Source organism: Dendrobates tinctorius, unplaced genomic scaffold, assembly GCF_039654945.1.
Source record: "Dendrobates tinctorius isolate UK_male_01 unplaced genomic scaffold, ASM3965494v1 ptg000094l, whole genome shotgun sequence".
In the NCBI taxonomy this organism is placed as follows: Eukaryota; Metazoa; Chordata; class Amphibia; order Anura; family Dendrobatidae; genus Dendrobates; species Dendrobates tinctorius.
The window spans coordinates 12777442-12794181 of NW_027361762.1; the positions used below are offsets into that span (position 1 = coordinate 12777442).

General features: G+C 45.6%; 1 protein-coding gene across 1 annotated transcript in view; it reads left to right on the forward strand.

Annotated features, from left to right (window-relative positions):
* GUCY2C (guanylate cyclase 2C) overlaps positions 1 to 16409 on the forward strand; it is a 1090166-nt gene extending 1073757 nt beyond the window's left edge. Inside the window, exon 27 of the mRNA XM_073586670.1 lies at positions 15146 to 16409. Within this exon, the coding sequence (XP_073442771.1) occupies positions 15146 to 15320 (175 nt within the window). The 3' untranslated portion in view covers positions 15321 to 16409. The remainder of the gene's footprint in view (positions 1 to 15145) is intronic.
* Positions 16410 to 16740: the final 331 nt, after the last annotated feature.

The following is a 16740-nucleotide window of genomic DNA, read 5'->3' on the forward strand; positions in this document are numbered from 1 at the left end:
AAAACTTACACGCCATCTGCCCACCGGTCCCTGTGCCTCCCTCTGCTGGTCCTGCTTCTGCTGGTCTGGTTCCTGGGCACTTGATGAAGTGTTCTGTAAAAGAAAAAACATGATTTTGGCACATATGTACAGTGATACTTATCAATAGTGTTGAGCGATACCACCCGATACTGCAAAATATCGTATCGGAATGGATCGGCCGATCTAAAAAAGTATCGGGTATCGCTGATTCCGATCCCGGAAGTCCCATTCAAGTCAATGGAACAGAAGTATCGGAATTAAAAAAAACCCTTTCTGTCCCTGTAGGTTAATTCTACATGAAGAAAAACAACTAATAATAATGTAGAATGTATTGTGGGAGGTGTAGGAGACATTAAAGCCATAGAGGTTTAGCCCAATCAAATGGAATAGCAGGATTTTTTATTTTTTTTAAAGACGTTCGTAGTTACAAAGATATTGACTATGTTAAAGTCTTTAATTTTTTGTCAGATATGTATGCTTCACTACTTCCATGCTCTTCACCTTCTTTTTTACTTCTCCCACACTTTCTCCTTCATGATCCTAAGCAGCAGCATCTTTTTCATCAATTTCTTCTTCTTCTTCTTTTTCTTCTTTTTTTTCTTCTTTTTTCTTTTTTTCTTCTTTTTCTTCTTCTTTTTCTTTTTCTTCTTTTTTTCCTTCTTTTTCTTCTTTTTTTTACATTCTTCATATTCTTCTTATTCAACTATTATTCTTCTTCATATTCTACTTCTTCTTCTTCCTATTCTTCTTCATCATATTCTTATTTGTGTCAGGAATTCCTGTAGTTGCTATCTATAAAAGTTTGAAGATTACACCTTCCGTTCAGCCTGTCACAAAAGATTTACAACAGGATTTGTCCGCGTTCAGTTTGGCCTGCATAAGCAGGCCTTTTCCAGGGGCACCACGAGGAGGAACGGACTCACCCCCATACACTGCTTAGTCTTCTTCTGCTAATAAATTTGATAATATCATTTGCTCAGATTTTTAGTCTTATGCTTAATGTTCTTCTGCTTTTGTTTTTTATGCTTCTTGGTCTTCTGTCTCTTGTTGTTCTGCATCTTGGTGGTTGTCTTCCTGTTCTTTGTCCTCTTGGTCATCTTCTTCAGGGTCATCTTTTAGGTATTCTTCTGTGTGGTCTTCAGGGTTGTCGTCTTCAGGGTCATTGTCATGGAGATCCAGAGTGAGAATCAAAAACCATTTCCACAAGCTTGAACTTGGAAAAGTAGCAGAAGTTACAAGAAGGCTGAGGAACTGGCGAGAACCAGCTGACAGTACTGGAACCCGGAGTGGCAGCAGAATGAACAAGAGCCAATGGCACAACCGTGGACCAGCTGACGGTGCTGGAACACGGTTACTAAGCAGGAGGTACCTGTGCTCCAAAGCACTACCAAGGACCAGCAAACGTTGCTGGAACTCGGATACCAAGAAGGAGGCACCTAGGCAAAAGGCACTGCCGAGAACCAGCTGACGGTGCTGGAACGAGGCTGGGCAGGAGGGAGTACCCGTGCCAAAGACACTGCCGAGAACCAGCTGACGTTGCTGGAACCCGGATGGGTAGCAGAAGCTACAAGAGTCAATGGAACTACCGAGAACCAGCTGACGGTGCTGGAACCCAAAGGGGCAGCAGAAGGAACAAGAGCCAATGGCACAACCGTGGACCAGCTGACAGTGCTGGAACACGGTTTCTAAGCAGGAGGTACCTGTGCTAAAAAGCACTACCAAGGACCAGCAGACGTTGCTCGAACTCGGATACCAAGAAGGAGGCACCTAAGCCAAAGGCTCTGCCGGGAACCAGCTGACGGTGCTGGAACGAGGCTGGGCAGGAGGGAGTACCCGTGCCAAAGACACTGCCGAGAACCAGCTGACGTTGCTGGAACCCGGATGGGTAGCAGAAGCTACAAGAGTCAATGGAACTACCAAGAACCAGCTGACGGTGCTGGAACCCGGAGGGGCAGCAGAAGGAACAAGAGCCAATGGCACAACCGTGGACCAGCTGACGGTGCTGGAACATGGTTTCTAAGCAGGAGGTAACTGTGCTAAAAAGCACTACCAAGGACCTGCAGACGTTGCTGGAACTCGGATACCCAGAAGGAGGCACCTAGGCCAAAAGCTCTGCCGGGAACCAGCTGATGGTGCTGGAACCAGGCTGGGCAGGAGGGAGTACCCGTGCCAAAGACACTTCTGAGCTTCAACTGGCGATGTTGGAGCCCAGGGGTCAATCATGCAGCAGGCTGAGGCCTACTTGGAGCTAGTTTTATATTGGTTGTACACAACTACTGATTTTAATCGGGCTCCACTTGGGCCTCTGGCTCTACTGTCTCTAGTATTTCTCCTGGCCTCCAACCCCGCCAGTCGCTGCTCTGAAGTGGCGTGTGCACAATCCACACTTGTTCCTGTGTGACTGGGGCTCAGTCACATCAGTTGATCCACTGATGTGTATCCGGCAAGATCTCCTGCTCTGTCCACATTCCCACTACTAGTAATGGGAATGGGGCCAGAGCGGCAGACATTGCCGGACACACATCAGTGGATCAACTGACGTGCCTGAGCCACAGTAACACAGGAACAAGTGTGGATTGTGCACACGCCACTTCAGAGCAGCGTCTGGCGGGGTTGGAGACCAGGGGAAATACTAGAGACAGTAGAGCCAGAGGCCTAAGTGGAGCACGGTGGAAAATCAGTAGTAGTGTGATTTTGGAGGCAGCAGGAGACTTTGCCATCCACACAGCAGGGGAACAGCTGGCATTACTGAACCCCACAGACACGGGAGCGAGTGTTTCAATCTGTGCGGACAGCACTTCCAAGCTACAACTGGCTGTGTTGTAGCCCAGGATCAATGCTCCGAGCAGGCTGAGGCCTACTTGGAGCGAGGAGAAAATACGATGTAGTGTGATTTTGGAGGAAGCAGGAGACTTTGCCATCCACACAGCAGGGGAACAGCAGGCGTTACTGAACCCCACAGACACAGGAGCGAGTGTTTGAATCTGTGCGGACAGCACTTCCAAGCTACAACTGGCTGTGTTGTAGCCCAGGATCAATGCTCCGAGCAGGCTGAGGCCTACTTGGAGCGAGGAGAAAATGCGTTGTAGTGTGAGTTTGGAGGCAGCAGGAGACTTTGCCATCCACACAGCAGGGGAACAGCTGGCGTTACTGAACCCCACAGACACCGGAGCGAGTGTTTCAATCTGTGCGGACGGCACTTCCAGGCTACAACTGGCTGTGTCGTAGCCCAGGATGAAGCATGTAGCAGGCGGAGGCCAACTTGCAGCACGTTTTATAGAGGTTGTAGACTACTACTGATTGTAACCGTGCTCCACTTAGGCCTCAGGCTCCACTGTCTCTAGTATTTCCCCTGGCCTCCAACCCCGCCAGTGACAGCTCTGAAGTGGCGTCAGCACAATCCACACTTGTTCCTGTGTTACTTGGGCTCAGTCCCGTCAGTTGATCCCCTGATGTGTGTCCGGCAAGGTCTCCTGCTCTGTCCTCAATCACACTACTAGTAATGGGAATGTGGACAGACCAGGAGACCTTGCCGGGCACACATCAGGGGATCAACTGACGTGCCTGAGCCACAGTAACACAGGCCAGGGAAAATACTAGAGACAGTGGAGCCAGAGGCCTAAGTGAAGCACGGTTAAAAATCAGTAGTAGTTTGAATGTGGATGGAGCAGGAGACTTTGCCGTCCACACAGCAGGGGAGCAGCTGGCATTACAGAACCCCAATAACACAGGAGCTAGTGTTTTTCTCTGTGCAGACAACACATCTGAGCGATAACTGGTTGTGTTGAAACCCAGGGATTATAGTTCAGGTGGTAGAAACATGAACACAACAGGAGACCTGGATACAGTTGCCAACCAATTATTTAGTCGGGAAGAGGACTGGCAAATTCTGGGGAGATCCAGGCCTTGTTCATTTTCAGAAAAGTAAGCCGATCGACGTTATCGGAAGAAAGTCGCATGCGACGGTCTGTTAGTACACCACCTGCGGCACTAAAGACGCGTTCCGATAATACACTGGCAGCAGGGCAAGCCAGCACCTCCAATGCATACTGGCTAAGCTCTGGCCATGTATCCAGCTTAGAGACCCAAAACTTGAAGGGGGAAGAACCATCTGGGAGTACAGTCACAGGGCAAGACATGTAGTCTGTCACCATCTGACAGAAACGTTGCTTCCTGCTGACTGGAGCCGTCAGTGATGGTGTAGACAATTGTGGCGTACACACAAAACTTTGCCACATTTGGGCCATAGTGGTCTTGCCTTGTGCTGAGGCGCTGCCTCTGCTCCTTCTTTGTGCCGAGTTTCCTCCACTGGCTCGACACACAGAGGTGCTTTGTAAAACACTAGCACCACTGCTGTCGGGTGGAATGGAAAACATGATGGACTGCACCAGTGTCTCTCGGTACTCCCGCATTTTACGCTCCCGGTTCAACGTTGGTATGAGGTTTTGCAACTTGTCCCGGTAGCGAGGATCTAGGAGGGTGTACACCCAATAATCAGCCGTGTAGAGAATGTGGGCGATGCGGCGGTCGTTTCTCAGGCACTGCAGCATGAAGTCAACCATGTGCTGCAGACTCCCAACTGCCAAAGAACCGCTGTCCCCTGCTTGAGGCGTGATCTCTGCCTGCTCTGCATCACCCCACCCTCGCTGTACATACTGACTAGAGCTTTGTGTACCTCCGTCCTCTGGAGAGATGTCTTCCTCCTCCATTGACTCCTCCTCATCCTCCTCACAAAGTGTCCCCTGCCTAGGCCTTTGTGAGGAAGCACGTAGCGCAGACTGTCCAGAAGCAGATGGCATTTGGGACTCCTCATCCTCCACCTCTTCCAAAACCTCATCCCTTAGTGCTTGCAGTGTTTTTGAAGCAGGCAGATAAGGGGGACAGTCATGCTGACTAGTGCATCATCTGCACTCGCCATCCGCGTGGAATCATCGAAGGCACGCAAAACGAGGCAGATGTCCTCCATAGAGGCCCACTCAGTGGTGCTGAAGTGTGACCGGCGCACATTGCGACTTGTTTGCGCCTGATGCAGCTGGTACTCCATGACTGCTGCCTGCTGCTCACACAACCGCTCCAACATATGTAACGTAGAATTCCACCTGGTGGGTAGGTCACATATGATGCGATGTTCCGGAAGGCGTAATCGGCGCTGCAGAGCAGCAAGGCGCGACCTTGCCGTGCTGGAACGCCGCAAGTGAGCGCACTCTATGCGGACCTTGTGCAGCAGTGCATCAAGATCCGGATAGTCCCTCAGAAAGCTCTGCACGACCAAGTTGAGCACATGTGCCAGACATGGGATGTGAGTGAGGTTGCCAAGGCCAAGAGCTGCCACCAGATTTCGGCCATTGTCACACACTACCAAGCCCGGCTGGAGATTCGCTGGCAGAAACCACACGTCGCTCTCCTGCTTGATGGCATTCCAGAGCTCCTGCGCTGTGTGGCTTCGATTCCCCAAAGAAATTAATTTCAGTACGGCCTGTTGACGTTTGGCCACAGCTGTGCTCATATCGGTCGTAACAGGCTCCTGCTGCACTGTTTCAGAGGAACTTGAGTAGGAGGAGGAGTCAATGTGTACAGACTGGATTCCTGCAATCCGTGGAGTTGGCAGAACACGTAGAGCCCCACTCTCCAGATCTGTACCCGGCTCCACAACATTGACCCAATGGGCAGTGAAGGAAAGGTATCGTCCCTGTCCATGGTTACTGGTCCACGCATCGGTGGTCAGGTGGACCTTGCTTCTGATGGGGTTTAGTAGCGCATGTTTTACGTTTGCCTCCACATGTTTCTGCAGGGCAGGGACGGCTCGCCTGCTGAAATAAAAGCGGCTGGGCACAGTGTATTGTTGGACAGCCAATGCCATGAAGTCCCGGAAGGTGTCAGTCTCCACCAGCCTGAATGAGAGCATTTCAAGTGCCAGTAGTTTGGAAATACCAGCATTCAGAGCCTGTGCTCGGGGATGGTTTGCCGGGTATGGCTGCCTTTTCTCCCATGCCTGTGCTACCGATGGCTGCCGAGTGGCCTGGGAGTGTGAGGATGACTTGGAACGTGGTGCTGTGGGTGGAATGTCACAGGGTCTCCGGACAACAGTGCCAGAGGTTCTTCCTTGGCGATCCTGTGAGGAAGCGGAACCAGCTGTGTATGAGCTGGAGGAAGAGGCCCCAACACGAGCTGAAGAGGTGGTAGGTGGTGCTGTACGTTGGCCTACGTCTTCAGTGTGTCTGTGTAACTCCACCTCATGCTTGGTCCGTACATGTTTCCACATATTAGTGGTATTGAGGTTGCTGACATTTTTACCTCTTTTGACTCTCTGATGACACAGCTTGCATTTGACAAAGCAAATGTCATCTGCAACTGTGTCAAAAAAGGACCACGTACTGTAAGTCTTGGGAGCGCCCGTTTTGCCTTTTGAAAGTGGAATGCTCCTAACAGGTGCCAAAGTGGAGGCTACAGGCAACCAAGTCTGCCCCCTCCCTCTCCCTCTGGTTTTGGCTGTTCGGGGAATCTCTTCCTCAGAGCTGCTACCACCACCTTCCTGTTCCTCACGCCATGATGGGTCAAGGACCTCATCATCTACACTCCCCTCTTCAAATACCTGCTTCTCCTGGGTTGTCTCGCCAGCACCGTACGCAACAGAAAGTGGTAACTGAGTCTTGTCATCACCTGATGCGTACTGAGGTCTGCTGACCATAGGCACTGGCCCACCCGCCTCTTCAGATTCAGAGGGACAAAGAAGTTGCGCATCACTGCATACTCCCTCTTCTTCACATTCTGGAATGCTGCTTGGCTGGCCCCCTCTTTCCAAACCAACAGATTCTGAGAACAGAAGTAGAGACTGTGATGGCTCCTGTCCAGGGCTCTCTGACTGCCTGGGCACTTTGGCAGGTGGTGAAGAGACAGATGGTTGCTCTTCGGTGCTCTGGCCCTGAGAGGATGTGGAAGTAATTGAAGTCGATGCGTTAGCTGCCATCCATCCGACAACGGCTTCAATTTGTTCCTCCCGCAGCAGTGGGGTACGGTGAGGTCCTACAAAGCTGCGCATAAAGGACTGTTGCCTGCTAAAACTGGGGGATGCTGACTCACTGGTGCCAACAGCAGACACAGAATCCCCATGTCCTCTCCCTGCAGAATCCCCACGTCCTCTCCCTGCAGAATCACCACGTCCTCTCCCTGCTGAAACTCCACGCCCACGGCCACGTGCCTTACTCCCTTCCTTCTTCATCTTGCTAGACTGAGAAAGATAGGCAGAAAAGTATAAAGGGGGGCCTTAGTGTGCTTATTCCTGAACAGCTGGTTACAGGTATAAGAAACACTAATTTTATGAAGTGTGTATGTCGACTACACTTTAATGGGAGCTAATGTGGCCTACACAACTTTCAAATGTAGTGTTTGGTGAACTTTGTTGTTTTTTTTTTTGGGGGGGGGGAAACTAAAAGGATGTGACCAAAGATTTGAAAGTGAGAGTATCACCAACTTTCTGGAGCTATTACAATGCAGGCAGGTAACCTACAATGCAAAAGATGAGGCTCCAAAAAATTGGGTAATACTAATCTGGCTGCAGCTGAAGGGCACAAGCCAGAAAAAAGGCTCCTCTATCTACTCCTATATAGTGTTTGCAACCAACCAATGTAGATGGATATGGATGGATGCACACTAATAGGAGAAGAAAAAATGAGCTGCAATTAAAGAAAAATATGTGTGAGGCAGTGACGCAGGCTGAGCATCCTACAACCAGACGTAGCTGCAGGACACACTACTCAGCGTAAGCTGCACTCACACACAGTCAGAGACCTCTCAGACAGCCGTGAACAGTGCACCTAAGTGGGCACTAGCACTGAAAGGCTGCAGAAAGGCTCCACTGTCTACTACTAGTGTTTGCAACCAACGTATATGGATACGGATGAAAGCACACTAGATAGAATTTTAAAAAATAAGCAGCTCAAAAAGAAAAATATGTATGAGGCAGCAGTGAGGCATGCTGGGCGGCCTACAACCAGACGTGGCTGCAGGACCCACTCCACAGCGTGAGCTGCACTCACACAGCCCTTGCAGACAGCTGTGAACACTGCTGCTAGGGAAAAGAAAGCTACAGTGGTGGTTTATGTAGCCTGGGTAAAGCACAATATTGTTTTGAGAATCGCTATTTCTAACTGTCCCTCACAGTCTTCAACAGCAGCCTGTCCCTAACTGAATTCACAGCAGAGTGACCAGAAATGGCGGCGGCGGTGGCTTTTATAGTGCATCATGACATCATTTCAGCAGCCAATCACAGCCATGCCAATAGTTAACATGCCTACATGCCTAACAGGATGTGCCCACACTTCTGAGGATCCTCATTGGCTGAATCAAAGCGAGCGGGCTGATAGCATTATGGGAACTTCCGATTCTGGTATCCGATATGAAAAAAGTATCGGAAGTCAGTATCGGAATTCCGATACAGCTAATATCAGCCGATACCCGATACTTGCGGTATCGGAAAGATCAACCCTACTTATCAACCATGGTTGCAAAGGTACTCACTTCAGAATCCTGTCCTGTCTGCTCAGGGCTAGAGGCCATGCTGAAGAATGCTGCAAGAAAGAGACAGAAAATTACAGACTGCAGGGAGTAAAATTACAAAAGACACACACACAGACATTAGGTTGTATACTTACATTTCCCTTGAATTCAGTGATGTCTTTAGTCTTGCTGTCTCCCAGTGTCTTGAGAGTAATGGATAATGACTGCACAGTCCATCTTTTTATCTATCTTTGTGTGGGGGGTATGGAAACGCTAGCGAAAGCGTGTACTAGCGTTAGCATGTGTTCTCATAGACTGCAATGCATTGTTTCGATGCATTCCTTCCCCAAATGGCCGTATGCGTATGGCGGCGGCAAATCGCCGCCTCCAAAATTGCAACATGTTGCGTTAGCCGTGTCCCGCCGCAAAAGCCAAAATGACGCATGTGTAGTGAAATGCTGCTGAAAGCATACGGACACATATACCTGCGTCCACAACGTTATAGATAGGAAAACACGACGCATGCGAATGAACGTGGCATAAATGCTGCGGACTAAACCACAAATGTGAATCCAGCCTAAGACATGTGTCTTTGGCAACATATTTTGGACGGGCATTTTTTAGTCCGAGTCTCAGATGCGCATCTGGTACACCGATCTTATGACGGGTATGAAACCGATTATGGTAATTTATGGTGGCTAAACGACAAATCATTGTTAGCTGTATCATGTATCTCATACCTCCCATAGCCACTGCTGTTAATCATCCTGTACTTTACCATTCCTGTCATCACCATGCCCCTTATGCAGATCACTTCATCCAACTATTCGTCCGCCATATTTTTACTAAAAACCTGCACCTTCACAGCAGCAATTGCGTATGAAACCACGTTACAGTTTTGCACGGTGTTTATGATGCCCCACACCTAAAAAATGGAAACAGTATGTTGATATCTAACCCCCAGGGGCACATATTTGCCAGCCCATACACAAAGTGTATGGGCATTCCAATTCTAGGAGACCCGCTCCTTTAAATTGGGAATAGTTTTTAATAAGGCTTTCCTCCACGTGTCATCATCCGCCGCCACTAGATCACCAGCATTAATGTGTTCCGTGCTGCTACAGCCAGGGTCGACTTCACAACAAATGTGGATGTTTTTGCTGGGCGGAAACTACTTGTTGTGAAAACGGTTAAGGTGTACCCCGTAGGGGAAAATGTTTGACAGCCCACACACTTAGTGTATGGGCATTCCAAGTCTAGGAGACCCACTCCTTTTTAATGGGACATTTTTGGTTAAGAGGCCCTTCTACATGTTTCTTCCAAGGGGGGATTGGGGTTATTGGGGTGCATATGACTTGGTAGCAGGGCAGGCCTTGCAGTCTATGCATAAGAAAACAGAATGGGAGTACAAAATGAATAATGTGATGTGGATTTTTCTGTACCCATCCAGTATATGGTTTCAAAGGCATATTGGGGTGCAGATAACTTGCCAGCAGGGAAGGCTTTGCAGACAATGTATAAGAAAATAGTTTGGGATTACGAAATGAATAATGTGAAGTGGATTTTCCATTCGACATCCAGTGCGTGGCTTGAAAAGCTTATTGAGGTGCATGTAACTTTGGAGCAGGCCAGGCCTTGCATTCAATGCAACATTTTTTCAGGAAGCCCTCCTGTACCTCTCGTGAAAGGGGTATTGTGCTGCATCGTAACTCTTGGCAGCCCATCCTCTCACTGCATAGGCAATAACAGTTTAAGAGACCCACTAATTAATATTGACCCTTTAAGAAGATTAATGCCTCCTGATGCCCCTGTAAAAATAGGCTCTGTGACTTTAAGAGTACATCCTTCATAAATGAAGCAAGATGTGTCTGCTTATGTGTCACACACCACATGGCCAGCTAGGGTTGATATATGTTACAATGACATTTCTCAGTGAATGCATTTGTATTGGTTGAAAGCAATGTTAAAGTTGAAAAATGCTTCAAAAACGCTGCGTCTGAACACAGCCCAAGTGGGGGAGGAACATTTTGGTCTGGGGTTAATTATTTTGCCTTATATACAAGTAATTAACCTGGAAAGGATGTACCTTAATATATTTCCAAGCAAAATCCGTTTTGGTTTCGTTTTGGTATGTTTTTTGGTGCATAGGTAAAAATGGCATGAAACTCTGAAAAAATTGTTTAAAGCTGTGAACTAGGAGTCAGGAATGCTTTCAGGGGCGATTCCCATGTTGTCCCCATGTCATTTGAGCAGTGTTTCCATCATTTTCAGATGTTTTTAGGCCTTTAAAGTACCCCGGGGAGGATCGCAGTAAAAATGCTCTTGTCTCCCATAGACTTACATTGGGCTCGTTGTTCTGTCCGAGTACCCGAGTATTCCAATTTGTTCGACCCGAGCAATGAGCACCCGAGCATTTTAGTGCTCGCCCATCACTACAAATGACCTATTATTTAAAGAGGTTGTCCACTACTTGGACAACCCCGTCTCAGCTAACATATTCCCTCACATAGAATATAAATCCTGTATACTCACCTTAAATGGGAAGAATAAAAGCTGTTTTAATTCTGTGTGGGAAATATTGAAGTTGGATAGGGGTTGTCCTATTAGTGAACAATCCCTGTAAATCAGGTTTTTGTGGTACATGTATTCTTGTAAAAAAATGTTGACAATGTTTTTTCTTCCCTATCATAATCTTTATTAAAAAAATAAATATAGTAAACTTGAAATTTTCACATTAGCCACTGGGACTTTATTAAACGTCCCAGGGTAATAGTGCTTTGAACCTGCCCCACACCCACCCTTAGACCCCCACCACTGCCGGTAGAAAATGAACTTTATTCCTCCTGGCAGCATTCAGTATTCAGCTATAGAGGCCAGCACCTGTGCGGGTTCAGTCAGTCCTTTCTGTATAGAGAGCAGTGGCGGTAACCACCCCTCTGGCACTTACTGACAGCAGCTCAGTACCGAGGGCGTGGTCACAGCCATTGCTTTCTATACACTGAGTAGTGACTGAACCCAAATCAGTGCCACCCCGATGACTGAAACCTGAACACTTCCGGGAAGAAATTAACTTTATTCCTCCTGGCAGTATTCGTCATTCAATTATAGAGGCAGCACCTGTGTCTAGAGAGAAGTGATGGCAACCACCCCTCTGGCACTGATTGACAGCAGCTCAGTGCCGGGGGCATGGTCACAGCCATCACTTTCTATACACAGAGGAGTGACTGAACCCAAAATCGGCGCTGCCCCATGACTGAAACCTGAACACCTTCAGGAGGAATAAAGTTTATTTTCTTCCGGCAGTGGGACCTAAGTGCAGGCGTGGGGCAGGTTCAGAACGCTATTAACCTGCAGATTAATCCCATTGCGGCAGGTTAATAGCATGTTATCACCCAACAGGTTCCCTTTAAATTCCTGTTCTTTCAGTAAAGGTTTATAGGACTTCTTTTCAGTAGAGTCAGGATTGCAATGAAAGGCAGGGTTCGTTTTAGGCAAAGTGGGGCCCTAGGCAAAAGTTTAAAATGGGGCCCCAAATGCTAACATATTGCACATCACACAGAAGCATTTTTGTTGTATTTTGTTGTATTTACGTGCGCTGTGTTCAGGCCGCTAAACGAGTGTGATTGACAATATTGAAGGCCTTCGACACCTCTTTACACCAACTGAGAAAGAATGATGGGAACTGAACAATCACTATTAGATCAATATGGTCCCATACAGTATCATGTTATCAGCAGCACATCTACAGTTTACACCAGCGATGTGCTGCTGAGAGCAATGATTTTTGTTCCGGCATAAACAATCCAATCACTGGATGAATATGCAGCATTTTGCTTGTTTAGCATAATAATATACCCCATAGTCCTCCATATATTATAATGTGCACCACAATCCTTCATATTATAAAATGCAGACCATATAGTCCTCCATATAATATAATGTGCCCCATAGTCCTCCATATAGTATAATACACTCCCCAAGGTCCTCCATATAGTATAATACACTCCCTATAGTCTTCCATATATTAAAATACTATATGGAGGACTGAGGAGTGTATTATACACTTCCCATAGTCCTCCATATAGTATAATACACTCCTCATAGTTCTCCATATAGTATAATACACTCCTCAGTCTTCCATATAGTATAATAAACTCCTCAGTTCTTCATATAGTATAATATACTAGTCCTCCATATATTAAAATATGCTGCTCAGTCCTCCGTATAATATAATACACTCCTCATAGTGCTCCATATAGTATAATGCACCACCATAGTCATCCATGTAGTACAATTTATTTTCCATAGAATAATGCACCCCATAGTTCTTCATGCAGTAAAATGCAGCCCACATATAGTATAATGCAGCCACCCCACAGAGTATAATGCAGCCCCGCCATACAATATAATGTAACCCCTATAGAATACAATGAAGCCCCTCCATAGAATATATGGTAGCCCCCCACAGAATATAATGCAGCCCTCTTATATAGTATAATGTAGCACCTCCAGAGAATGCAATGTGGCACTCCTCATATAGTATAATGCAGTCTCACCTAGAATATAATGTAGCCCCCTCATAGAGTATAATAAAGCCACCCATACAGTATAATCTAGCCACCCATAGAATATAATGCAGCCCCCCATAAAATACAATGTAGCCCCCTCATATAGTATAATGTAGCCCCCTCATGGAGTATGATGCAATGACCCCCATAGAATATAATAAATATGATACAGCCCCCCATAGAATATAATACAGCCCCCCTCCCCATAGAATATAATGTTGCCCCCCAAAGACGCAGGTATAGTTCAATGCGGCAGCGGCGGGGGTGTCTGTTCTGGCGGCAGGCAGGTCCCCCTGACCCACGGGCCCCACTGGCTGTGGGGCCCCTAGGGGAAAAGTAATAATCTATACACAACTGATAACACATGATACACCAACTGCAGTAGGTGGTGTCAGACCTCCCTTCACAATGATCTTAGCACTGGCTCATTAGACACCTCAATGCAAATTACAGCACCAAGATCCATCCATGTTTGGCTATGTACTGTATGTGTGTATTAGTACCTAAAACAAAAAAGTATGAGTATAAAAAAGTCCTAGTGGTCACTGTGAAAATTGCAAGATTTCTGTTTTCATTTTTTTTAACATGGCACAATATGTATTGAAAAAAGAAAACAATTTATAAAAACTACATTTAACACAAAAACCTGATTTAATCAATCTGTCATTATCTGCAGCTTCTAATTTCAATTGCCGCCACACCACAGCTGCTTCTGTTGACGGCTTCTTTATAATCTTGTTTTTCATCAACAAAGTATATATTTTATAAAGTATATATTTTATAACTAGATTATGGCCCGATGCTATCGCATCGGAAGGATGCGATAGCATCACACCTCTTGCCATGTTAACCCTCAACACACACACTCCTCAACACACACTCCTCTCACCTTTCACCATCTCCACTCACGTCCACTCACTCCTTCACTCCACATACGACCCCTTCTCTCACTCCGTCTCTCATACTCACGCCGTCATCGCCGCTGCTCCACGATCCCCGACATCTTCTTCCGCCGGCGCCATCCTGGATCCAGACGTCCTTCCACGCCGGCGACATGTTCTTGCAGCGACGCCATCTTGAGTATCGTGAAATCCCGCGATACTCAAGATGGCGTCGCCGGAAGAACATGTCGCCGGCGTGGACGACGTCGGGATCCAAAATGGCGTCGGCGAAATCTCGCGAGTTTTCGCCGACGCCATTTTGGATCCCGACGTCGTCCTCGCCGGCGACATGTTCTTGCGGCGACGCCATCTTGAGTATCGCGGGATTTCGCAGATCCAAAATGGCGTCGCCGCAAGAACATGTCGCTGGCGTGGATGCCGTCGGGATCCAAAATGGCGTCGGCGAAGTCTCGCGACATGCTCTTGCGGCGACGCCATCTTGAGTATCGCGGGATTTCACGATACTCAAGTTGGCGTCGCCGCAAGAACATGTCGCTGGCGTGGAGGACGTCTGGATCCAGGATGGTGCCGGCGGAAGAAGATGTCGGGGATCGTGGATCAGCGGCGATGACGGCGTGAGTATGAGAGACGGAGTGAGAGAAGGGGTCGTATGTGGAGTGAAAGAGTGAGTGGAGATGGTGAAAGGTGAGAGGAGTGTGTGTTGAGGAGTGTGTGTGTTGAGGAGCAGTGGTGTGTTGAGGGTTAACATGGAAAGAGGTGTGCGGTGACGTCACCGGTTACAATTGGACGGAAGTTGTTACAACCGGAAGCTGCTTAGGGCATTTATTATTATAGATGCTTTAGTTTCTTGTGAGTTTGAGTCCGAATTTGCAGCTTCTGGCCGTACTGTCATACATAATCCATGTGATTATTGAGGTGCCACATTATAACTTCTCACACAAATAGAAGATTTTGCAGAGGTGCATCGCCCTTGTTTGTTAAGTTAGAGTTTTGAAATGTTGTATTATAATTTTATAATCTGAAATATAATGTGAACAATGTTGTAATATACTGAGACATTTTTCATTATCTTCATTTTAAAATGAAAACATGATTGGTCAACATGTGCTTCACCAGCTATTTTTTATAACGTATAAAAAATTTTTTTATGTTAAACAGGGAAAATCAACAGCTCCTACAGTCAGATTTTGCAGATATGATTGAAGGGTCTTTGAAAAAGAGAGAAGAAGATGGCTATGAAGTTAGACCACTGACCCGTGTAGCAAGCTATAGAAGTGGTAACTTGGAATACCTACAGATAAACACAAGTGGCCCACCAAGTACTTATCTGTGATAAATAGATAAAAATGTTTAATCTGATGTTTACTCTGTCAAAGTCATATAGATTTAATTTGGTGTCAAAGTATCTAAAGACTATGTTGATAAGAAATTGTTCTGAAATTACCAGAAACATATAGGCCCTGATTCATGTTTGCGTCTTTTTTTGTCTAGTATTTGCTGTTTTTCGGATGTTTTTTATTTGTGTCTAATTCAACATTTCTTTGCGTTATTGTAAAAAAAATTTATGTTCACCTTTGTGGGTGGGGTTATTATTTTGGGATGTTTTTGCCTGATTCATCATTTACGTCTTTTCAATAAGTAACAGAATCTTCCTGGAGTGATATTTATGTTCTCCAGTTATTCTGGTGCAATGTTTGAGGCATTATGTGAAACGTGCAAAACTTAAAGGTTAACAAAAAAAGGTTAAAGACAAAAATAAAAGATAAATAAAAATAAATGAATAAGCAAAAATACATTATTTACATTTGCTATTGTGAAGAATTTGGTGCAAAAAAAGACAAAACATCTCAAGAAAAAAAAAAGACAAAACATCTCAAGAAAAAAAAAAAGGAAAAGTAACTTAAAAAAATCCAGTTAATGAATTGGGGCCTCAAAGATTGATTGATTATTGCATTTGTGCCTTTTTATCCAGTTTTTGGTGCCTTAGCCTGTTTTCCATTTGTGCCTTATAGTTCTTTTCCTATGATGTCCAGTATAATTTGCATCTTTTTTTAAAGTCTATTTTATGTGTTTGAATATTTGTCCTTATGCTCGTCATTTTGGGAGGGAGCTTTCCAGATGTTTTTAGCTGATTCAACAATTACAACTTCTTAAAAAGTCTGTAATTTTTGTGCAAATGTGATCCTCCTGAAGTGATTCTATGCATAACTTCAATTTTGTGAAATTTTAGTGAAATATGTAACTTTTTGCAAAAATATAAGTTGCAATACAAGTTAAAAATAAATTAAATGTGGTTTTGCCCTGTTGAAGAAGTCTTTGAACTTTGACGCATTGACTAATAAATGATGATCGCAGCTTCAAGTCTCGCATGGAGACTACTGAAGCAAATGAAATGTAAAAAAAAAAATGATTTTAAAAATATTAAAAAATCTAAAAGTTCAAATCAAATCAATTTCACCCCATTCAAAATAAAACGAAAGAAAGAAAAGTGCACATATTTGGTATAGCTGCGTTCAGAAACGCCCGAGCTATCAAAATAGAAATAGAATTAATCCTATTGTTAAACAGCGTAACAAGAAAAAAATCAAAACGTCATTATTACATTTTTTGGTCGCCGCAACATTACAATAAAATACAATAACAGGTGATAAAAAGATTTTATCTACCCAAGAATGGTATCAATAAAAACGTCAGATCACAAAAAATGGAGTCACTAAGGGTGTTGGAAAATGGCGCCTCTTTTTTTACTTTAT